This window comes from Chinchilla lanigera, unplaced genomic scaffold (genome assembly GCF_000276665.1).
Source record: "Chinchilla lanigera isolate Chin_1 unplaced genomic scaffold, ChiLan1.0 scaffold00106, whole genome shotgun sequence".
NCBI lineage: Eukaryota > Metazoa > Chordata > Mammalia > Rodentia > Chinchillidae > Chinchilla > Chinchilla lanigera.
The window spans coordinates 5,808,022-5,833,138 of record NW_004955507.1 but is presented as its reverse complement, the minus strand read 5'-3'; the positions used below and the strand labels follow the sequence as shown (position 1 = coordinate 5,833,138).

Below are 25,117 nucleotides of genomic sequence, written 5' to 3'. Positions count from 1 at the left end.
AAAAAAAAAAAAAAAAAGTGAGGCCATTACTGCCCGCCCAGGAGAGGGCCTGCATAGAGAAGGCCTGGACAGGCGAGTGCTGTCCACAGTGCTGTTGTCAGGTTTGGGATAGCCTTGAAGTTCTTCCCTGAAAACGGCATTCCTTCAAAACAGTTTAGCAAGGAGAAAGTAAGAGATCATAATCTAAGTGTAAAATGTCTGAGGTGAAATTTTGAGGGTGCTAGTGTCACCGGACAGGGTCCGAGGGCACCAAAGCTGTGCTAACCCACCCTACCGGTAGAAAGGAATTGCAGGCTGGCTGAATCTGGTTAGTCGCAAAAAAAGAATTTTCAGGACGTGTCGGTAAGAGAGATGGGAAGGGTTTTATTAGGCGGAGATGTTAGCACACCCTCAAGAGTGGAGTGTGGGCATTTGGAGAGATGAGACGCAGTCCTGGACAGGGAACATTCATGCTTCTCTTGAAGGGGTGGAAGCCTGGGAAAATGTGCCCCCTTCCGGGGAAGGATACTAGCCCATTCTACAGGCCTGGGCCCCGATTTTTTGTTGCTATGTTTGGATTTTTGTTCTGTTTAATTTTTTTAGATAGGTAATTTGAACATTCTTTAGATTCTCTCAGTTTCTTTAACTTAGGATCGGGTTCTTGGGCTTTACTTTCTCAGTTAAGCCAACTTGTGAAATTCGAATATCCCTGACAGATTTTCGGTGCGACAGGTCTGGAAGGAAAGGAGCCTAAATTTAATCAAGGGAACGCTGATATGGGTCAACTTGGGTAACTTCGCCCTGGGTCCTTGAAGATGCAATCTTTATAAAGTACAATATTTAGTAACGCTTTCGTCTCCTTTCTATCTTTTTCTTCTATCCTGCCCCATTAGGAGTAGGAAGACCGCTCTGTGGACGCCTAAGTCCAGTTCCATCCTTTATTACCAGCCCGGCTGGCCGCGAGGCCTGGTGCCTTGGGGCGATTCATATGGAAATGGAGGGGGCCGTGCTAACCGTTTTCAAAGGGCCCCGGGAGAGTGGGGCGCGTTCCGGAGCGCTGGGAAGATCCCCGGTGCCTGCGGGCCTTCCTGCCCTCTTCTTCGCCTGCCCCGGGGCCCGGGCGGCGCAGGTATCTGCTGGGGGCGGAAGACTCGGGAGTGCGGCTGGGGACCTTGCCCCGAGCGCGGGGATTTTCCCTAAGGGGGCAGCCGGCCTCCCTAGGCCGGGAACACGGCTCAGCCCTTGCTCCTCCCCTCTTTAAAGCGTCTGGTAGAGTTTCGGGCAGCTGTGGGTTAACCGAGGAAGGACTCCCTTAGAGCTGTGGAAAACGGACCTGGGGGTAAAGCTCTAACCCGGGAAGGAATGGCCCTGGGGCGGCTGGAGGAGGGGCGCTGGAATCAGCAACACCCAAAACTCCACGGCGAATTGTTTTGTCCTGAAAGTAAATTCCTGCAGTCCGCCCGGCACCCGAGCTCCTGCGGGGCTGTCCTAGGAAGGGGTGTGGGTCTGCACGTTTTATTGATAGGCTGGTTCTGGGCCTGTCTCCTCTGTGTGCTTGCTCATGCCCAGATTTTACTGTTCTCACAGAGTTTTAGACTGTGCACAGGGCACTTTTCTGCGTGCTGCATTTTTATCTTAATGTGCAGACAGCAATTTCTGGCACATCTTGGGAAAAGGACTTACCGTTTGTTGAGTTATTACCTTGCTTAATTCCCTCAACCACTCTGCAAAGCAGGTATTAGTTTCCTCATTTCACAGGTGAGGAAATTGAGGCCCAGAGGTGAACTTTTCCAGGGCTTCCCGGCTAAATATTGAGGAAGTATAAGATTAAAGTCTGTTCCCGCTGGCTGAAGGTAAAGGCCACTTTCTCCCCTTGATTGTCCCAGATACTACAATTTTATTACTTACACATTTGCTTGCGGTGTTGGGAGCGGAACCCAGAGGCACATGCGTACTAGGCAAGCGCTGTACCACTGCCTTACATCCCCAGTCTACTGAAGCTTTAGATCAGACTTCTTAGCATGTATGTGAAACAAAGGAAAAACAGTTTTACGTCTCAGCCAGGTATTTTTAATTTGACCTAATACTATGCTTGAAAACTCACTTTGAAGTGTTAATTATGTTTGTGGAGTCTGAAGGTCAGGTCTTTGCAGAAACACCTGGGGTTTTGTTAAAATTGCGGATACCCAGGTTCTTCAGATAGGATCTGATTTGAAGAACCAGATTCTCAGGGTTGGTGTCCAGGAAAAATATCCCGCAGGGGTTTGGGGTTTGTGTTTTAAAGGTTTTAAAGGCTGTTCAAGAGTTTATAAATCCCATCTGCAAAAGAAGACATGTTGGCAGATTGGAAGAATTGTTATTTATTTTTTTGCTTGTAATATAAAAACTTTTTTCTCTTCATAAAGACTGCTGACTTCTGTTGATGAGTAAGTGCTTGCTGGTATTTTGTGTTTTCAGCTACTATAATGAATACAACTTTGCTTGCTGGGAGGAAATATTTGCCCGGGAATTTTTAAGGTTTGAAGCAAATAAATTGCTGCCTTTTCTAGTTGAGATTCAAGGCTATGAAAGCACAATGATGCAGGATTAGGTACATGGATTGGATTTAAATAATTTAGGTTGTAATTCCACGACTACCATTACTTGCTGTATAACTTCAGACAGGCTAATCCACCTCTTAAAGACTGCGTTTTCTCACATTTTAAGTAGGAGTAATAATAGCTGCTTTAAAGTTCTGGTGTGAATATTAAATGCACTTAGGGGTAAGTTCTGGTGTGAATATTAAATGCACTTAGGGGTAAGTTCTGGTGTGAATATTAAATGCGCTTAGGGGTAAGTTCTGGTGTGAATATTAAATGCGCTTAGGGGTATAGTCCTAAGTACCCCACATGTGGTAGGAATTCAGTAAATGTTCTCCTTTCCCAGAGTTTCTGGTTTTGTATTAAAAATGAGTTTCTTTTCTCAGCTTGACACTAATGAGACCATATTTGCGACTAAGAACCTGTTGCTTTGAAATCATAAAGGTATTTTAAAGCTGGTTCATTAAAAGTAGATTTGTAGGGCTAGGAGACATAGTTAAGTGGTAGAGTGTCTAGCCTGGGGGAGGCCCAGGGTTCCAGTGTTAGCACTGCAATAAATAAATTGTACATATGTTACAATTAATTTAGAATCATAATTCAGCACTAGTGAAATGACAGTTATATATGAAGTTTTGTCATTTGTTCTACCCAAAAGTTCAAGAAAGATATTTTTACGTTATGCTTCTTCAAACTTTTGTTTTAAGTAACATCAAATTTATAGAAAATTGCCAAAGTATAAAGAGCCTCCTGTATACCCTTCAACTTACAAGCATTTAACTTTTTGCCATGTTTTTGTTTTCATTCATTCTTTTTGGTTTTGGTTTAGGGGCTTTCATTGTTGTTTTGTTTAGCTTCAGTGTATACTTTTGTGATACTGAGGATCAAACCCAGAGCCTTGCGTGTGCTAGGCACCTGCTTTACTAGCTCACCAGTGTGGTCTTTTGCATGAACATGGATATACTCTTCCGTGACCATCCTCAATATATTTGCCATTTCAGGAAATCCAATATTGATTTATAATCATTTACCTAATCTCCAGCCTTTATTCTAGTTTTATGAGTTGCCCTAGTTGTGTCTTTTGTAGCAATTCATTCCTCTAAATTGGGGTCTAGGACAGATGACAATATACATTTAGTTGTAATTGCTTTGGTTATATCTGTGAACTGTTCTTCAGGGTGTATGTGTTGTATATTTTATGAAAATGACATTGTCAAGAATATAAATCCTTGATTTAAGCTTGGTGTTTCCTCTAAATTCATGTAAAAAAAAGATTCATTTTATGCTACGGCGCTCAGGAAGCTGGGGCAGGAGGATCTCTGAGTTCAAGACCGAAACTTGAGCTATACAGTGAGATCCTGCCTCAAACAAAATGAAACAAACAAACAACCAAGATTCACATTATACATTTGTGACAGATGTACTGTACAAGAGATACTATATTGTTTTCAGACATGACATTTGGAGGTTCGTGATGTTTGTCCTTCGCAGTAGTGTTGATTACTGGGTCATGGTGTCATTCATTTCTCTGATATGTTCATAGTGACTATTTTTTCGTATTTGTAATAAGTAACTCAAAACTGTACCTATACCCTAATCACCATTCAGCCCCCCCCCATAACACTGGAGTCACCAATTGATGATTTGTACCTGAACCAAATTTTATTCTGGTAGCAAAATGGTTATTTTCTAACTCCATTATTTTCTTCTAATATTTGAGCTGATGTTCTGTCTTAAGACAACCTTTTTCCACCCATTTATTTATTCCTTTATGTATTGAGTAGGAATTTAATGGATTCTTACTCTATTCAGTGAGTTGTAATCCCTTGCTGTATTTACTTGAACTTTCCTTGACACTCAAGCTGTGCCCGGTAGCTCCAGTGCTGTCACTCCCCCACCACCCTCCAGGGCTTCCTGCTTTCTTCCAAGGCTGGCTCAGGCGCAGACTCTTCCCTGCCCAGCCCTAGATTAGCCGTTTTTCCAAAGACTCTGCTTCCTTTTAGTGAAGGACTTCTAGAAACCAGAATCCCAGTTGCATTCTTTTTTTAAACGCTGGAAAAAATTCCTAAATCCTCAGAGAAGGGACAGTAAGGGAAGTGTTTTTGGAGGATAAAACCTGTTGTGAAAAACTAGCTCTCTATAGTAGTTTGAACACTTGTCATTTTTCTTTTTCTGTTTTTTTTTAGTGTCTGGAATCAAACTCAGGACCTCACGCTCAAGCGCTGCGCAGCTGAGCTATGCATTGGCCCTTGTCATTTTTCTTGTGGTTAAACTTAGTCTTAACGGATTTGAAGGAAGCTAGTACTGCAGAGATTCCTTGTTTCACTGTCGAATTTTTCTTCAATTTTATTTTAGCATTTGATGTTCATTTAAAATGAGCACATTCTGTCTCTATAGATAATTCTTTGCATAAGAATTATGCCATCTTCAGCATATATGTAGACCTCGCCTGGCTGTCTTTATGGTCAGCCGAGGGGGACTGTGTATGCAGGAGTGGCGTGGAGTTCCTGCCAGCTCTGACCAGTTGAGTCAGTGGCTGGGTGAATCGCAGGGCTCCAGCGTTCTGCTGCTCACCTGTGGTCCTCATGCAGGGAAGAGTGGCGCGGACTCTGCTCTCTTATGGCTCCCCTTAAAAAAAAAAAAAAAAAGAATTATGCCGTCTAGCCCTGCAGAGTTTCCTTTAATTGAAGAACTTCAAATTTATAGTATTTTGTTATCTGTCTCCTAGGCCATGTGAAGTAAAAAAAATCTGCTGTGAGTCTCGATTAGTGTTTTGGTAGGAAGACTCTAATCAGATTTTATATATCTACCCATGACTGGAAAATGATAGAACGTACCACCCCCCGGATCTCAGATGATTCCTAATTCTTGTCTTCCCCTTAGCAAGTTGGCATTATTATGTGTCCACATAGTACATGTATTCTTTTTAATGTGCTGTGTCAATTTTTTATTTTTTTAGTTTTGCATTTTGCTGCTGATGGGGAACAGATTTTAGTGCAGGCCGGCCTAAAACTCACTATGTAGACCAGGCTGGTCTTGAACTTGCAGCAGTCCTCTTGCCTCAGCCTCCTGAGTGCTGGGATTGAAGGTTCACACCACCACACCCACCACACCTTACTGCAAAGTGAAAATTCTTGATAAGTCCCTACCCCTTTTAGGCCATTGTGCCAGGAGCTTGTAGATACAGTACTGACTCACTCTCTTCAAATAAGCCAGCTCAGGTGGGGCATGGTGGTGCACCCCTGTAATCTCAGCACTGCGGAGGATGAGACAGGAAGATTGCTATGGGTTCAAGGCCAGCCTGAACTACAAAGCGAAACTCTGTCTCAAAAAAAAAAGAAGCCCTCTGTGTGTGTGTGTGTGTGTGTGTGTGTGTGTGTTTTGAGGGTGTGGTGACTGGAAATTAACCCAGAGCCTTCAAACTGACATAAGTCTCTAGCTTTTTTTTTAATGTTTTATTTTGAGACAGGGTCTCACTAAGTTACTAAATTGCCCATTCTGTGCTTGAACCTGCTTCAACTTCCCAGAGTGCTGGGATTACAGGTGTGGAACACCATGTTGGCCAGCCAGTTCTTTTTCAGACTCTCCAGATGGTATTGCACAGAGAGGAGAAATCTCTCTGCAGGATAACTTGCTAAGCTTCATACCTCTTTGTCTCCTGATGCTTGACAAGTGGGAGACATTTGGTTCTCAAGGAATATTTTTTGGCTCAAACTATTAAAGAGCCCTGCTTTCATACCCAGAGCTGCTGACCAGTTCTCTTTTCTTTTCTAGAAATAACACTCCTCTCCTCACAGTCTTCATCCCTGGTGGCCCCTTCTGGGTCTGTATCCACCGAAGACCCAGAGCAGAGGATGTTGGAGAAGAGAACCAAAGTGGTAGAAGAACTTCTTCAGACGGAAAGAGACTACATCCGGGATCTTGAGATGTGCATTGAGCGGATCATGGTGCCCCTACAGCAGGCACAGGTGGGAACTATGACAGGCAGTTCTCATGCTCATGAGTGTGGCCCTTCAAACCTGAAGCATTAGGATGTGGGAGCTTTTACCCCAGAACATTATTGGTTTTGAAATAAAGGTTGTGAGTGTTGTTGCATTTTATAATTGCAAACTGTATTGGTTTCATAGAGATTTTATTAAGGTAGTGGTAGAGAAAGGAACAGAAAATATTTTGTTAGTCAGTTTTCCATTGCTGTGGTAGAATGCCTGAGAGAATAAACTTAAAAGACAAAAAAGTTATTTTTGGCTCATAGTTTCAGAGCTTTCAATCCATGGTTGGCTGACTCTTGCTTTTGGGCCTGTGGCAAAGCAGAGCATCATGGCAGGAAGAGCATGGTAAGAGCCAAACCACTTACCACATGGTGGCTGGGAGGCAAAGAGAACAAGAAGAAGAGATCAGGATCTCAGTATCCCCCTCAAGGACACCAGTCAAATGACCTCACTTCCCTCCCCTAAGCCCAACTTGGTTAAGGTTCCCCCACTACCCAGGAATACCATAGGCTGTTGATCAAACCTTTAACCCTTGGACCTTTAGGGAACACACTAAATCCAAATGATAACATTGTTGGATCAAGGACAAACATTAAATATTGTTGGGCTGGGTGTGATGGCACATACTTGTAATTCCAGCACTCAGGAGTCTGAGGCGAGAGGATTGCTGTGAGTTCGAGGCCAGCCTCAGCTACAAAGTGAGTTTAAGGCCAGCCTGAACTGCATAGTGAAACCCTAACTCAAAAAACAAAGACAAAAAAAAGATAGTGTTAGATGTTCCTACTGAAGAAACTTGGTGACAGTTAAAGTTTTAAAAAAATTGACCTTCAGCAATTTTTGTACAGTCCTTGAAGAAATATTCCAAATACCAGTGATAGGCATGTTAATTACGTTTGCATGCATTTTTATGCTTTGTTTCTTTTTCTTAGGTACCAAACATTGATTTTGAGGGACTTTTTGGAAATATGCAGATGGTGATTAAAGTCTCAAAGCAATTATTAGCTGCCCTGGAAATCAGCGATGCTGTAGGTATGAGCTGTTGCCATTGTCTCAGCGCTAGGTGGGGTGGCAGGAGGGGCCCTTGTGATCTTGAGGTTAGTGTGGGATTATTCAGAGATTATTTGACCCCTGCTTCTCCTTTTATCTCAGCCTGCTTTTAGATATAAAGTAGGTTAGCACTAGAAGTTTTAGATGTCGTATAGTGTGATATTTTCCAGGCTCACAGTTGTAGTCCATTGATGGGTCTTGAGATTAGAGAATCACACCCAGTATGTATTTTTTATTATAATTATATATTTTATATTGGAATTTATGTTTTAAAATGTATGTGTGTGGGTCATTGTCCAAAATGTTTGAAGAACATTAATCTGGTTCTGAAAAACAGGGGAGCTTATTAGTCGTCTATTGCTGTGCAACAAATCTCATAGGAGCTTAACAGTTTAAAACAATAACCATGTGAATCTCGGGCTCTGTGGCTCAGGAATCTGAAAGTGGCTGGGAGCGTTCTGACTGAAATTGTCTTGTTGAGGTTGAGCTGGGCTCTTGGTCTGCCATCTTCTGGGCTGAAGGGCTCCTTGCCAGGAAGCTCACTCAGTTCCTTGCCACAAGAACTTCTCTGTGGACCCTTCTCATGACTTGAGTGAGTTGTGAGCTTCCCAGAGTAAGCTAAGAGCTAGAGAAAACCCAGGACAGGAGCTGCAGTGCCTTTCATAGCATGATCTTGCAGGTGGCATGCTCTCACTTCCCTTGGTGCATTGTGGGTGGGAGCACCCTATTATTTTGCTGTTTACTAGAATCATAGTTATAAGAGGCCACCACCAGTGCAGAGTCCCACTACACACAACACCCAGCAGAAGAAAGTAACCCTTCTGGCATTTGAGAGTTTGCAAACCTTTCCCAGAGTTCCCCCACCCAGTTTCTCTCTCTCCTTCTGCACAGATGGGTTCCCATGCATGTTCCTACATTGACTGCTAGAAAGAAAAATGAGGACATGATACTGGCTTAGACTAAGCAGAATTGACCTGACTTACTGTCGCAGTGCGCAACTGTGGTGGCATAGAGGATGAAAGATTACTCTGAGATGAGCCTAAGTTCAGTCACTGAGAAGACCCAGAGGGACTGATTTGAAAGTTTCAGAAAACGGCAGCAAGCAGAGACGTCCTTGGTTATTTGTAACTTAAGGACATGAGAACAAAGATATAGAAGAAAAAGTATTTGCAACACTTGTGTATGAATTTGGGGCATGGAACAGGGATGGAAAGGGATGACCTGCAACATCTCATATGTTAATCTAGTTTAAACAGGCTTATTGGCAGGAAGCTTATCAGGGGGCAGAGGGAACACACCGGCCAAAGCAAACATCTCTGAGAGTATATTGCTCTTCATTCTGCTGACCCGTCCTGCAGACTCCACTCTGTACTCTAACCATGCGTTCCAGGAGGCCAGAACTGTTGTCCAGAGAGCTCCTTCATTTCTCGCATTCACTTTAAATACTTTTTTGCCAGAGTTTCCCCACGACGTACTGAGAAGAGATGGCTAGAAGAACAGCATCAGGGTTCTGCTGCCCTGGAAGGGGGAACAGCTGTGGGATATGCAGGGACAGCGTAACCATGTTAATGCTGCTGAGTGTTTGATACCCTACACATCGTCTAGATAGGCTAGTTGTTCTTTACAACAGCCCTGTGAGCACTGGGTTCTCTAAATCACAGATGAGGAAACTGAGCCTGAGAGTGAAGGAAGTTTGCCCGAGGTCACATGGCTGGTCCTTGATGGGACTGACGTTCACACTCAGGTCATCATCCAGGCTCACACCCCTGTCCTCTGTTGTGCAGAGTGCAGCTGTGTGTCTGCGTCTTCTGTAACAGCAAGAGACACTGCTGCCTGGGGGCCTTGCTGCCAGTCTAACTAGAGAGTCAGGGAGATAGCCATGGAGAGAAGCCACAGTGAGGTGCCTGGAAAGTCATGGTGACCCCGCTTTGATACAGTGATGAAGCATAGAGCCCAATTTATGAGGTTTTCTTCAGGCTCTTAAAATGAGAACTGTAGATCATTTATTTAAATTATAAGGAAGGAGAATTAGCTGGTGTCTAAAAGGGATAAATAAGCAAGTACCTTGTAGTTCTTACTATTTGTTACCTGTTATGTGTGGACCCTTGTTTAGTTAACTGTCTTCCCTAAAGTGACTTTTTCCCCTTGGTCCTATTTGTGTCAGAAATGAATCTTGGATATCAGCTGATGTTTGTGCAGTTTGTTTCGGCCGCACTTTTACAACACAGGTAGCAGGAACACGCTGGTGGCATTAGTCAGATGTAGTCTGGGGTCAGATGACATCCTGTCCAAGATGGCGTCTGTCCAGATGTCATCTCAGAATGTGGAAAGTTACTCCTTTCTTATACATGTGTCCATTCCAGGTCAGTTGGCAGGTGTTTCCCTTCACACAGGGAGTTGAAGCTATTCTGTCAGGGTGGGCTTTGTTTTCAAGTTTGTGACAAATGTGTCTGTGCTGCCATGGTCTCCTGGAAGTGTCTGGGACAGGGTGCATCATATAACTAGGATTGCATCAGCCCTGAGAATTTTCAGGTAGGCCTGGTGACCACCATTAATCTCACAGTCACAATAATGTCTTTTAGAGTATTTACCCATACATTTGACAGCAACAAAAGTAGACATTAAAACAAAATATCCATGTAACCCCACCCTCCTAAAATAGGACTCATTTCTTTTTTTCTTTGTTGCTCTTCTCTTCACTTTTTGCCTGAAGTCAGACAAGGAGTTAGGGACCAGGCTGAGATGTGTTGACAGCACACGCAGAAAATGTGGTGCAGAGTCCTAGGAACCTAACGGTTCGGAACTTGGTCCAGAGGCTCAGTCTTACCGAGAGGGGCAATGGTTGCACAGTGATGTGCTAGAAGGGAGGCACCTGAAGTGTACGCACTGCAGGGTCTGAGAAGGCCAAGCAAGGCAAATTAAAGCCCGTGAAGCCACAAGCAAAAGGCAGATTGACACGAATTGCATGAGCATTTTTTTAAAGTTTGAATTGACTTTAATAGATTTTTAACTTAACTTGTGTTAACACATTTACATAGCACAAAGTTAGAAAGGTACAAAAAAAATCATTTAATGAAAAGCTATTTATTCTGTGTCCCTAGTCACCCGCTGTTCTCAATCAGAAGCAACCATTGTCATTGGTGTCCTCGGGTCGTCTTCCTGAGACAAGGTGTTGTACTCCAGCACTTACACATTTCTCTGCCCTCGTTCATTTCCCCCTCCCTCCTGCTTGCCTTTGTTGTTTCATTTTTGTGGTGCTGGGAGTTGAACACGGGCCTTTCACATGCTAGGCAAGTGTTCTACCGCTAAGATACATCCCCAGCCCTTCATCCAATTTTTTTTTAACCACAAAAATACAGCATACAATTCAAATTGTCCTCTCAACAGTGTGCCTTCTGAGCAGTTTATATGACCTAGGACTAGACTTGAAGTGATTTTAAACATAATCCATAGAAACAAACATGTTTTATGTCATGGCCCAGGATACGTGACTGTATATATGTCTGTGCTTAATTTTACTATATTCAGTGTTTTCTGATATTTTGTTTTCTATTTTATTAAAACAGGCTGATCATGACTCGTGAAACAGATTTCATGACCCACTTTAGGTTGTGCCCACAGTTTGAAAGATACTGGCGGTGTAGCTATGCTAGTGTGTAGTGATCTAGGATTGTCATGACCACGGAGGTTGAAGAACAGCCGAGTGTGACTGGTAGTTGGTTTGAGTAGTGAAAGTTCTAAGATTGCTGTAGGAAGTGGGATAGGAAGGAAGCGTTTAAGAGAAAGAGATAGGAAAATATGGGTTTGGAAAAATAAAGACGCTGGTGGCTCAGAAATTGCAAATTAGCTGTGAAGATCAAAAAGGACGCAGACTGTTGAGTTTTGGAGTAGACACAGAAGCAGGCTTCCAGTGAGACAGGGCAGCAGGACATAAGGCTTACGAAAACACAAGTTTCTCTTATAGAAGAGAGCTGAAATTAAGGCGATAAATTTAATTTACATGGAAATTGATTTTTGCGAGAGTGGGGAATTCCTGAGGACACAGTGTGAGAGCAGAGGTGACACAGAGGAAGGGTTGGGGTCCTGGAGGGAGAGCTCTGTCCAGAGAATCAGAAGAGAATAGTTATAGGACAGTAAGTAGGATTATGTTTCAAGAAGGGAACTAAGGATGAGAGGGGACTCTGTGGGGTGGCGGGGAGCACTGCAAGCTGAAGGTGGAGGAACAAAGGGCAAGAGGAAAAATAATGTTAGTAAGTCAGGAGACAGGCATGTGCAGGCAGCAACTCTAAGAGAAACTGTTCTTTAGAGGTTTCCTTGCAAACCAGGGCTGGGTGCCTGACAGGCTAAAGACTGGGTCTGTGAGTACATTTCGTGGCATCTATGAACTTGGAGAGCGAAAAACAAGTTTACATTTTTATTTTTACTAATTTCTAACTGAAATTTAACATTTATTTAAAGTATGAATATAGGGAACAAACCACAAAATATTACTTGTATCTATGACTTCATCACAACTAAAGACACATGTCATATTACGTTAGGCTGTTGCAGATGTCCTGTTACATGGGGTGATTGCAGGTTAATTTCAGTAATGCTTAACTAGAAGCAGGGTTACCAGTTTCTTAGGTCACACATCATACGGTGAACATATGGGGATAGTCAGGCTCATCGATACATTCTGTTAACACCTTAAAAAGAATTACATGTGTGATTATATCACAGATTGGGGCTATTTTGCATTAACACATATTTTATAGTTCTGTGTTTTTAATTTATGCACAAAGAAGAAGAAACCATACTGTAGAAGGACTTCTTCATTCCTCGGCAAATTTTCCTGTTGGGTAGAGAGCAGGGGGGCCCGCTGGTTCCAGTCATGTGCCCTCATGGAGCCGCTTGTAAATGCCTTCCTCTGCCTAAATGCGCAGAGCTGGAGGCTCTGTTTTAGGGAGCGGGGATAGCTGCGTGTGTTTTGAAAAATGAATACATAGATGACGTGGTTGTCTATATTCTACTTGGAATTATGTTAACTTTAAGCTATTACACGAAAAGTATTAATTTGATAAATAGCCTTATTGTTTCTTATAATAAGACTTAACTGATGTTAATGTTTGGCCATGTACTGTGTATTTAGGACACTGAGAAGAAAGTTACTGCTAACACTGTACATTTGTGTCTATTCCAAAGGACCTGTGTTTCTTGATCACCGTGATGACCTTGAGGGAACGTACAAGGTTTATTGCCAGAATCACGATGAGGCCATTGCCCTGCTGGAAATCTATGAGAAAGATGAAAAGATCCAGAAGCATCTTCAAGACTCGTTGGCAGACCTGAGGTACGAGTTTTGACTACTCTACTTAATCAAAGTTCTTTAGTCTGCCTTTTAGAATCTCCTCATGTTTATGTCTAGACTTCTAATGACATCTGTCTATCTTATTTCAAACATAATTGATTTATTATTATTCATCCTGTCATGTAACCTTCCCTGTTCTCATTATATATTATGGAAATTTTAAGCTTTGTGTTTGTGTTTTTGTCCATTTAAATCACTTGTATCTATAGAGATGAACTATTAAGTCAGCATTCTTTAGGTAAGATGCAGCCAGGAAGATAGTCTGGTCCAAGTAAGTAAGTGCATAGGTGAGAAGAATACAGTTCTTACTCCTGACCATCAGGTGAGATTGTCCCGGTCTTGGAGAAACAAGTTATAAAGATGTAATATTGGACAGGTGGATATGTGGATAACTTTTTAGTAGATGTGTCACTATAGACATTCATAAGTTTCTTCGTCCAGTTGGTTGTTGTCTGCCTAACAGGTATGCTCTGACAAGGAGAACATTAACATCATTTCTCTAATATGCTGTCTGTTTTATTCCCTCATGTTCCCTGCCTTGTAGGAGCCTGTACAATGAATGGTAAGTCCCTTGGATACTTGGTGTATGAGCTCATTTATTCAGTGAATTTTCCCTAACCCTTAAAAGGCCAACTTTATTTTCTTACATTATAGACAGAAACCTAGAAGATAAACTTACCTGGTCATGTTTTTTTTTTTTTTTTTATACCACTTACCACCAAATGATATTTTATAGATTTACTTATTTCCTGTCTTCTCCCATCAGAGCAAAAACTATGTTTGCTCACCATTAAATCGCCAGCACCTAGAACAGTACCTGGTGTGTGTCAGGGGCACAGTAGCTAATCACGAAACAAGTGGGGGACTGTTTCTATAACAATGGTCCCGTAAGATTGTATCGCCTGGGACATTGTAGACAGCTTAGCCTGTGTCGGTATACTCCGTGATGTTCACACGATAACAAAGTCACCTAATAATAGTGCATTTCTCAGAACATGGCCAAGTGATGCATGACTGTATGAATGAACGAAACTGTTGAAAGAAAAAAGCTAAATTTAGAAATAACAAGTAGTATCCAGAGAGCTTTATTATTGACAGCTGACTAAAGTCTTTTTTGCCCTTTCTTACAGGGGATGCACCAATTACATTAACCTGGGTTCCTTCCTCATCAAACCTGTACAGAGAGTAATGCGTTACCCACTGCTGCTAATGGAGTTGCTGAATTCCACCCCAGAACTCCATCCAGATAAAGTGCCTTTAACCAGCGCAGTCCTTGCTGTCAAGGAAATCAACGTAAACATTAATGAGTATAAACGGCGAAAGGATCTGGGTAAGAAAAGCCTAATTGCTGCAAAGGAGGTATGCCATGTGAGAAAGCTTTCCTGCTCAGAAGAATTACTTCACCAAAAATGCACAGGGCAGGTGGTAGGTGGAATGGCACTGTGATAAAAAGTGGTAGTAAAATTTGGGACAAATGTGATGAGGAAGAAAAGGGTGGTAATAAGGCATCAGTGGTAAAGCAGTTCTCAGTGTAGTAGTAAGAATCTTTGCCCTGCCAGGCATGGTGGTGCATGCCCTTAATTCCAGCACTCAGTCATGCATATTAGTGACTTAGTAAGACCCTGTCTTAAAATAATAAAGGAGTGGGGATATGGCTCAGTGGGCAGGTCCTGGCTTCAATACCCAGAACTGTAAAAAATAGAATAATAACTCTCTGCTTCCTACTTCAGTCATGTCATCCACATTCCTACATGATGTTGACTGAGGTTTTCAGAGCATTCTGCCATCGAGCCCTTTTTCTTGATTCTGTCTCCTGATGTGTTATCTTCATCCTGTGGAGCAACAAAGTATACGGTTACCCAGTCTGCTTTCTGCTCTCTCTGCTGTGATCTGTAGACTTTTTTGCATACTGGGCCTAAAATGTGATACAGTACTTAAATAACTAAGGTACAGCGTTCTACTGTGTAAGGTCAATGGATATAAGGATCTAGTAATTTATACACAAGAATCACTTATATATGAGTCTTATGGGGCTTGAAACTATTACTTTGAACATTTTTATTGAAGAAGAAAATGAGGCCCAGAGAAGTAAAATGACCCATTCATGGCCATACCTTGATGAAGTGACAGACCCAGGGGTTAGTCTCCAGGACTTTCTGACTCCCACTCATTGATCAGTTTCCTCCACCTTTGCCACCTTTCTTCCTTGACTCTAACCTTCTCCCGACCCAGTGTTCTTCAGGTATTGTATCTGTTCATAAATGATTATTTGGATTAATACTTTGTCTATTCAATTATAAGCTCATTAAAGACATGCACTAGTTCTAATTGGGTTGTTAATCAAAATTTATATCCATTTTTGAAAAGAATATTTATATTTTCAGGTTGCTAGCTCATGTAATTCAGCCTCAGGAAAGACTGACCACCTTGACTTCTTCCCTAGTGCTGAAGTACCGGAAGGGTGATGAGGATAGCCTTATGGAGAAAATTTCCAAACTGAACATCCACTCCATCATCAAGAAATCCAACCGAGTGAGCAGTCACCTGAAGCACCTCACTGGCTTTGCGCCTCAGGTGAGAGCCCTGGGCTTCAAGGCTCAGCGGGTCTTTGATGGCTTTGCATGGCTCCATAGAGCAGCTGTTGGTGCTCACTGGCAAATTTCCCTCTCAGCGCCTCCTCTGGCCTTGCCAGCTGGTGGGAACAGGGCCTATAGCTACTGATTATGTGAATCCGCCCACCCAACCCTACATGAATGCCTTGGTGAGCCACTTACAGTATATACAAAAGCAAAGTAGGAGGCCAGGTTGGTTGGAATTCAATAATCATTGTGGTTTTCAGCACCCCTAAGGCCCTTATAATCCATTTGAGGAGACAAATCTAAAATTGTAATATGAAGCTGGAAGGGATTAAGGGATCACTGGTAAGGATACCTTGTGTTACAAGTAAGGAAACAGAAAGGAAGGACAATGAGTGGCTTGAAAAGCATTCTTACTAATAATGCTGAGAGCAGGCCTGGTCTCCAGATGTCATCCTGCTATATATTATGTTCCCCGTGATACTGATTCATGGAAGATACAAGCCAGAAAATACTCAGTTGTTTAGTTTTACACTTTCTTCCTAAATGCTGTAGTACTTAGCAAAAGAGGAATTCAGTGAGAGCGAGTTTCTTGTTGGTCTGAGTTCAACTGAACCTTAAAGGGAGGTGGAACAGGCTTGCTGGAAGGAGGGGAAGCCCTGCTCAGCAGATGTGGTGGTACCAGGAATGAAGAGGGAAGCCCCACCAGAGACAGGCTTTATGTCAGCAGCTGAGGGGAAGATGGTTTGGAGGAAGGAGGGCCATGTGTTTTGTTGTTGTTGTTTTTTTGTTTTGTTTTTTTCCGGTACTGGGAATCGAACTCACGATGTTGGGGCCATGTGTTTTGGAGGTCTTTGAAAGCCACAGAGACATGTCTAAATTCAACTCAGTGTGATTCAGGGAGACACGAAAAGTTTCACATTTAAATGGAAGATGTTTCTGATAAGCATAATTTTGCCAATAAAATAGATGGAGGAATCCACATTTACTTACAGCACTCGTTTATTTTGAACAGATAAAAGATGAGGTATTTGAAGAAACAGAAAAGACCTTTCGAATGCAAGAAAGACTGATTAAATCTTTTATCCGAGACCTGTCCCTCTACCTCCAGCATATCCGGGTGAGTGTCAACATCATTCTAATTAGAAGGTTTTGTCCACTTTCTTGTTCATCTAGCATATTGTTCAGTGAAAGTTAAGTAATCTGGATTCAAGTGGCCATTTTGCCATGATGTACTTTTTTTTTCTTTTAATTAGTGTGTTTGCAATACATAATAGTTACATTCATTTTGGGGAATTGGAAAGTGTTATGGCTAGTGTCTACATGTCCCTGCAAAGCCTCATGTGGTCGTAGGTGGGGCTTTTCAGAGGTGGCTGGATCTAGAGTGTGTGATGCTGGGATTAAGGGTCTGTGATTACTAAATTAGTCCACTGATTGGTTTGGCATAGTTCTGAGTATGCACAATGGAAGGCCCACCCTGGGTGTGGGTGGCACCACTCACAGGGCAGGTAGCCTGGAAGGGATAAAAGCGAGAGGCAGTCTGCTGCTTCCTCCTTACTTGGCTGCTCTGATACATTCCTGCCTTCTGCCTGCCGTGGACTGTTTGTCCTCTGTGATGCCCCCCTGCCATGCCACCCTGCCTTGAGCCAGCTGACTGAACTGAAACCTCTACAAACCGTGAGCTGAAATAAACCTTTCCCCCTTTAACTTTGGGTATCACATATTTTGTCTCAGCAACAAGAAAAGTAACTTAAGGCAGAAAATTGTCAACATATGATATATACATGATGTACTTTTTATTGAAATTTCTATAGGTTACTTAAAAGTTGACCAACATTTAGGAGGTCATTGGTCTTGTATTAATTTTAAAGTGGCCTAGCTCTTTTTCTTTCACTTTTTACCACCCTCCCACCACTCCCACACTCACTGTCTTGACTGTCTCTTTATACCTAGTTATTTAAGAAACACCTGTCACTCTTCATTTTGCTAAAATATTAAGATCAGATGTTGAATATAGGGCTAGCAAAGCTGTAGAGGAAGAAATAGACAAGAGGAAGGACAAGCCATAGAGAAGAGTGAGAATGGTTCTGGTGGGAGTGTCCTGATCGTTTTAACTTGTAGCTCATGAAGTTGTTACACATCAAGCCTCTAAAGTTGGAACTATAAGTAGCTTCAGGAAGGTGGGGAAGCTATGAGGATCTGGTCAGCCTTAGGGAATAAGAACCAGAACTAGAATCCTTTCTATTCTTATCTCTAGGTTCTCTACTGATTTAATAGATGAAGTGTGTATACATTTTGACTGTATATCCCCATCCCTCACACATGAAAATCTGCTCTGATAAAACAAAGAGTTTTCTTTAAGAAATCCTTCACTTTAAAAAAAAATCATTGAAGTGATTAAAATTGTTAAAATTTCAAAGGTACCAAGGATAGGTAAAAGGAAAAATAATTCTTCTTCTTATTGTGTCCCCTGGTCACCTTCAAGAGAGGCAGCCACCACCTGTCAGGTCCTTGTCTCCTATCAGAGCTGGCCCTATTGGGCAGGGCTGGGGTGGGGGTGGAGTTGAATCACACTGCAGTGTCTTGGGTTTGTACTTAATCACGTTTTGGAAGTGATCCCACAGCCATATACAAAGAACTGCCTCAGTCTCTCTACAACTGCATAGTATTTAATTGCGTGGATACGGCAGCATGTATTTAACTAGTCCCCTGTTGACAGGCATTTAAATTATAGTTGTAAAAGATCAGAAGTGTCAAGGAATATCCTTGTAAGTACATCAGTTTCTGACCTATGTGACTATGTCTCGGGTACCAGCTTTTCTTTTAGGGCTATTTTTGTTGTTTTCCCTTTTCAATTAGTACTTGTTCGCAGTACGTAATGTTACAGTCGTGATGGGGAGTTGGTACAGGTGCATAACACATCTTCACTGTTTTTACTTTCCCCGCTCCTCCCGCCCTTTCTTCGTCTGTTGGTCCCCTTCCTATTTACAAAAGTTCTAACTCCTTGTTTGCTATTATTTGTCTTTTATTTTGCTCTTTAAATGATTTATACTTTGGGTTTCTCATATCAGAGAAACTATGCAATAGTGAAGCCTGTGTTTCTGATTTTACTTAACATTACCGTCTCAAGCTACATTCACTCTCCCTCAAGTTTATCTTTCTCTATGGAAGACTGGTGCTCCATTGTGTATGAATACCGCATTTTCTTTATCTGTTCCTCTGCAGATAGACTACAGGCTGCTTCCATGATTTAGCTTTGTGTTATGCAAGTACTAGATTTTCTCAATCAAATCGTGTGGCAGTATGAATTTTGACAGATACTGTTAAGTTTTACAGGTGTTAAAAAAGTGAAAATTCCCACTAGAAATCCACACAGTGCAAGATAGATAAAAAAAAAAAGTTTCAGTATGTTTTAAATTTGTATTTCTTATGAATGAAATTGAGACTATTTCTATATGTGTATTACATTTCTCTTTCTGTGATTTGGCACACTTATTTGTAGATTTGTTGGGGTTTTCTTTGTTTGTTCTTTGTGTTTTGAGATAAGGTCTTGCTATGTAGCCCAGGCTGGCCTCAAGTTCACAGCAATCCTCTCCTGCCTCAGCCTTCTGAGTGCTGTGATTTCAACTGTGTGCTGCCATGCCCAGCTTGCTGGTCTTTTCTTAGTAATACGTAGGGAGAAAATAGTCTTTATCTGACATGATGGTTGAACAATAGTTCCTCCAAGTTTATTGACTTTTTCGCTTTGCTTAAAGTGTTTCCTCTGTATAGAAAAGTCTAATTTTTGTGTGCTCTATTTAAACTTTTTTTTTTTAATGACTTCTTGATTTTGTGTCATATGTGGAAAAGCCTTTTCTATCCCAAGATAAAAGGTTTTCCCATGCTTTAGTTCTTTCATTGTTCCATTGCCTTAGGTTTAAATCAAATTATTTAGCTGGAATTTAGTATACAAGATTTGAGGTAACCATCCAACTTTGTCTTTTTCCAGTTGGTTATCATTTATTGACCAAGCCCCACTGATATAAATTGCCCTTTACATTTCTTATAAATAACAAACTTCCTCCCTTCATGTTTTAAAAATGCAATTAGGTTTGAAAATAGGGTCTACAAAACTTTTCTAGAACAAACTAGCTTAAGAGAAGTTTAACCAAGAAATACTGGGGAAACTACCCAGTAAGTTTTCTTGTTCTGGTCTCAGGACTTTCCCTAGTTTTGACATCCTTGTAATGATTGCTTTCTGTCCGTGTTTCCTGAGTGTATAGAAAGCATATGCCTGAAAACCCTGCTTGGAAGGCTGTTCCCCACAGCCAGGACAGGATCTAAGATGGGACCTAGGTGACACTGACAGCCATTTGATGGGTAGGCCTGTTTGGTTCCGACCAGTGATGGTAAAAAATAGAACAGCTTTGTCACTGACATAAAATGAAAATCCCTGACAAACAGCAACTTTAGATGGATTGAGAGAGAGTAAGCAGAAATAAACCGGAAGTTTATTGGCCGTATCACTTGATATCTACACCAGAATATGGGCCGATATTTTGGAAGTCACAATATTTCTCTAAAAGAGAGTAAGAGGTCATCATGTTTCACATTAGTTCTGCACTCAAGAGGAATTAGAGTCTCTAGTTATCCTTCTGAAAAAGCACAGACTTTATTTGTACAAATACAGTGGCCTAAAAGACAAACAATCTAAAATATCTTGTAAGGCAATGATAGTTTTTTTGTTTTTTGTTTTTTGTTTTTTTTTTTCTGGTACCGGGAATCAAACTCACGACCTCTGCTTGCCAGGCAGGCACTGTGCCGCTGAGCTAAATCCCCAGCCCAGCAATGATAGTTTTTACTAAGGGATTTTTACTCGCTCTTGAAATATACTAGTGAGGCTTTTTAGTACATTTAGACTGGATTGGATACCAATAGAGTAGGCATTTCCTACGCTTACACAAGGCAAAAGCCTAGCGTTGTGTCAAATAGCCAAAGAAAATCAGCCTGGGACTCAAAACTGTTGCAGCCAACCAGGCGGTGTTTCCTATTCATCATTTATTTATTCAGCAAGCAGTCATTGGGTCAGTGACGCGACACAAATCTCTGCCTTCCTGGACCTCACATTTTGCCGGGGCTAGGAGAGGGAGACAGGGACAATAAATGAGAATCAGCAAGTGGTCCTCCGCCAGACAGTAGTTTCTGCAGTGGCAGAAGAAGGCAGCGCAGGACAAGAGCCTCAGAGTTGCCAGAGTCAGAGACTGAGGTTATCAAGGAGGCTGAGGCAGCTGTCCGTGAGAAGGTGACAGCACAAGCCAAGACTTGAGAAGGGAAGGTGATTGGTTATAATCCTGCAGGAATCTTGGTTTTAATTTGATTTACTTTTTGGTAAATTAAGAATCCCTGTTTTATAGGCGGAAGAGAGAAATGCTCAGGAGATGATAAAAGCCTTTGCCGGTTTTTCTGTAACTAAAAGTCCTAGCCTTTCTCTTTGCCGCATACATCAGTTTATGAGTATTCTTATTTCAAAGCTGAAATATTATACCAGAGAGGAAAATCAGCGTGACAGAACCCTTTTGTTGCAGACTGCTCTCTGGGTTAAATGAAGTCAAGTTCTGTGTCTCACTTGGTGTTTCTCATCTGCTTCAGGAATCAGCTTGTGTGAAGGTGGTGGCTGCCTCAAGCATGTGGGATCTGTGCGTGGAGCGGGGACACCACGACCTGGAGCAGTTTGAAAAGGTGCACCGTTACATCAGTGACCAGCTCTTCACCAATTTCGTAAGTGATCCCATGTCAGCTCATTTTTCACAGCTTGGTCCCCTCGCGGGGTCACTTCTTATGGCAGCTTGTGCAGAGGTTAATTCCACAGGGAACAGAAGCGCAGTGTGTCCTTCAACTGTCTTTGCATCCAGGTTTATATTCAGAACATGACTTTGAGATAGAGGGTCAGGTAGTGCCTAAATGTAATCAGTGGATTTTTTTTAATAGTTTGTTATCATCTTAGTTTCAGAGCATAGACTAGGGAGGGAAAACTAGAAGATTAATCTGACATCACTATAATGTTGATATTTTCCTAAATACTCTTTTTTAAGTGTTTCCAAGTAGATTCTTATAAACTACTTTATTTAAATTTTTACAAACTACTTTATATAGAAAGCACTAAAGGACACATTGGTTGGGAATTTCTGGATAATTATATATGGGATTGTTTAATTGCATATAGAATTAGGTAGAATGTGACAGTTTCTTAGCACTCCCTGCATGACTCAAGGCCAAAGCAGGTATGTACACTTAGGGAACTTCTAGGTGTTCAAACAGTAAATTCTTTTTATTAGATGCTACTAAGCCCAGGAGGCTGATGCAGGAAAATCACTGTAAGTTTAAGGCCAGCCTAGCCTACATAATGAATTCAAGGCTGGCCTGAGCATTATAGTGAGACCCTGTCTCAAAAACGAAACAAAACAAAACAAAATGCTACTAAGTACTTAAATCATATGTTCAAAACTCTACTCTGGCTTGTTCTTGGTTTTGGTTGGTTTTTTGTTTTGTTTTGTTTTTGGTAATGGTAATCAAAGTCACAACCATGTGCTTGCCAGGCAGGCACTGTGCTGCTGAGCTATCTCCCTGGCCCCTTATTTTTGTTTTTGAGACAGGGTCTCACTGTGTAGCCCAGGCTGACCTTGAACTTTTTGATCCTCCTGCCTCAGCTGACAGAGTGCTGGGATTACAGCCATGTGCTATCATGTCTGGCTTATCTGTTCTTATAAGAAGAATGAAAGAGAAAAATTTTTTTGAAAAGTGAAAACAAATCTTACCAAGTTATGAGTAGAAACAGTATTACAGGTGGGTGAAAGTTAATCCACTCCAGATTTATGCAACAACTAAATCTGAGTTAAATCAAGCTACATAGGGGTGGGGATTTGCTTAGTGGTGAAGTGCTTGTGCAAGGCCCTGGGTCCAGTGCCAAGCACCAACCAAAAAAATCAAGCTAACATAAATAAATAAGTGTTACCAAGACTATCACATGTGCTTTCTGATATAAATGTGTCCATGTACAGTTTAGCACTTAATAACTGAGATGATAAAGAAGGATTGGTATATGTTGCAAACACTTGCGTGTGTGAATGCTTGATGAAGTGTATGTAGAGCTCTTTTGTGGATATCACTGGAGTATGTCTGTGGCTCTGTGGGGCCACTTGTGCACTAGGAGCAAAGCAGTTGCTATAGGACGACCACATTAGGCTTGCGAGGGTGTTGGAGACTCAAAGATGAGGTGCTGACCAACTGACCGCTGTGGCTTTCTCATTCCTGTAGAAAGAGAGGACAGAGCGACTGGTCATCTCTCCTTTAAATCAGTTACTGAGCATGTTTACAGGACCCCACAAGCTGGTGCAGAAGCGTTTCGACAAGCTCCTGGACTTCTACAACTGCACAGAACGAGCAGAGAAGTTGAAAGACAAGAAAACCTTAGAGGAGCTGCAGTCAGCCCGGAACAACTACGAGGCCCTGAATGCACAGCTGCTAGATGAGCTGCCCAAGTTCCAGCAGTACGCGCAGGGACTCTTCGCCAACTGCATCCATGGCTACGCGGAAGCCCACTGTGACTTTGTGCAGCAGGCACTGGAGCAGCTGCAGCCACTGCTTTCGGTGAGCCGCTTAGCGCTTCAGGGGAGTCAGCTCCGAAGTTCTCCCTGGGCTTTCTCTAGGACCGCAGTGGGGCTGTGTGAGAAGTTACCCAAACTAGAGAGATTAAATATGTCATTAGGCCCAGCCCTTCAAGAATTCTTGATCCCTTGATGGTGGCAGGAAAACCAGGGCTTTTTAAATGTCTCTTTCCAGCTTGCACAATTCCCTGGAGAGCCGTGCCCTGGGGGCAGCGCTGCCAAGAGTGCCTTTTCTCCTACATGGACTGCAGTGTTGGTAGCTTGTACAGGGCCACTGCAGTTAAACTTTAGCTTCCGGTTGATTCTACAGAGACTTCATCAGGCCTGGGGATCTTTCATCCATTTTTTTCTTTTTGCCTCCGTCTTGGCTCTTTCCCTGGACTCCAGTTACTCAAAGTTACTGGCAGAGACGGAAACCTGATCGCCATCTTCCACGAAGAGCACAGCAGGGTTCTGCAGCAACTCCAGGTCTTCACTTTCTTCCCTGAGTCTCTTCCAGCTGCAAAGAAGCCATTCGAGAGGAGAACCATAGACCGCCAGTCTGCGCGGAAGTCCCTCCTGGGCCTGGTGAGTGAGGACCGAGGGTAGCACAGCCTAGGGCTAAGAGTGTGTGACTTTGAGCTGGGCCATCTGGGTTCAGGCCCCAGGACGGACACTTACCACTTTGTGTTTTGAGCATATCACTTCGCATCTGGACCTTGATTACTCATCTCTAAGACACAGATAATTTTAGCTACATCCTAGAGCAATTAAAGAGCTTTCGTGAGTTAGTGTTTGGAAGGTACTTAGAAACTGCCTGCCACATAGTAAGCACTGGGCAAGCAAGTATTATCCCTCCTGATTATTGGGTCCCATCGTCACAGGCTCCTGCAAGGAGTTAGCATCTCCTGCGCATCGCTGATGTACTTACTGGCGCCTACGAGTGACTGCCTGTAGTTTTCTCACCTTCATAGGAACTTCAGGCTGCCCTCTGAAATCATTCTTAAATCTTAGTAAAATACTAATATTAATACATTAATTAAGGAAACTGATTTAAGGGTATATTAATCTTTTTGACTGTGTGTTAGAAAAGTTAATAGAGCCAATTTATCATTGACTGCTTTTTTTAAAATCTGGAATTGCTGTCTTTTTTTAATTCAATTCTTCCATACTTTTTTTTGAGACCAGGTCTCATTATGTAGTTCAGACTGGCCTTAAAGTCATTGTGTAGCCCAGACTGGCTTGAACTTGTGGTCCTCCTGCCTCAGCCTCCCAAATGCTGTGAGGTGTGCACCCGCAGGCAGTTTTTCCATACTTTAAAAATCAGGGCACAATAGATTATATTGAGCTCATAATCTAAAGAATTGTTAATATGCCTTTGCTTATTTTGGTCCATGTAATTCCATAGACACTATATTACCTTTTAAAAATGCTGAAATTCTTACCTTTTCTTATTTTTATGAGTGTGATTTGTTTTTATAAATCGGGAAGTCAGGATGGAAAAAGTCTTAATTGCTTAGGTTTGTCTAGCAAAATACAGGATCTAGTGAGCTGAGTCCCACGGCATATCCCTGCACACCAAGTACCCTGGTAGACTGAGGCAGGGAGATCACAAGTCCGAGCCTAGTCTGGGCAATTTGGTAAGATCCTGTTTGAAATAAAAACTATCGGGCTGGGGATGTAACTCTGTGGGAAAAACTATATTCAGTCCCCAGTAACACTGCCTCCCCACAACAGAAGAACAATACTTAGTAATATGACTCAGATATTTTTATTTTTTAAAATTCTGTTGCCAGGGATTGAACCCAGGGCCTCATACACGTGCCGTAACCTGGCCCCAGTAGTTTGATTCTTTAATCACAGTTGTGTCACAAATATGTGTGAAGTTTCTTTTTAGCTATAAAAGCACATTGCTGAGGCTACCATGATTTTTAGCTAAACAGAGTAACACAAAAGCATCTAAGGGACAAGGAGTAGC

At 42.1% G+C, this 25,117-nt stretch overlaps 1 protein-coding gene across 1 annotated transcript in view; it reads left to right on the top strand.

Annotated features, from left to right (window-relative positions):
• Positions 1-25,117, top strand: part of Dnmbp (dynamin binding protein) — a gene marked incomplete at its 5' end in the record, with an annotated part of 75,623 nt that overhangs the window by 43,834 nt on the left and 6,672 nt on the right. Inside the window, 10 exon segments of the mRNA XM_013506228.1 lie at positions 6,330-6,523; positions 7,474-7,573; positions 12,776-12,923; positions 13,486-13,503; positions 14,072-14,271; positions 15,385-15,515; positions 16,533-16,637; positions 21,146-21,274; positions 22,811-23,143; positions 23,548-23,727. Of these exon segments, the coding sequence (XP_013361682.1) occupies positions 6,330-6,523; positions 7,474-7,573; positions 12,776-12,923; positions 13,486-13,503; positions 14,072-14,271; positions 15,385-15,515; positions 16,533-16,637; positions 21,146-21,274; positions 22,811-23,143; positions 23,548-23,727 (1,538 nt within the window).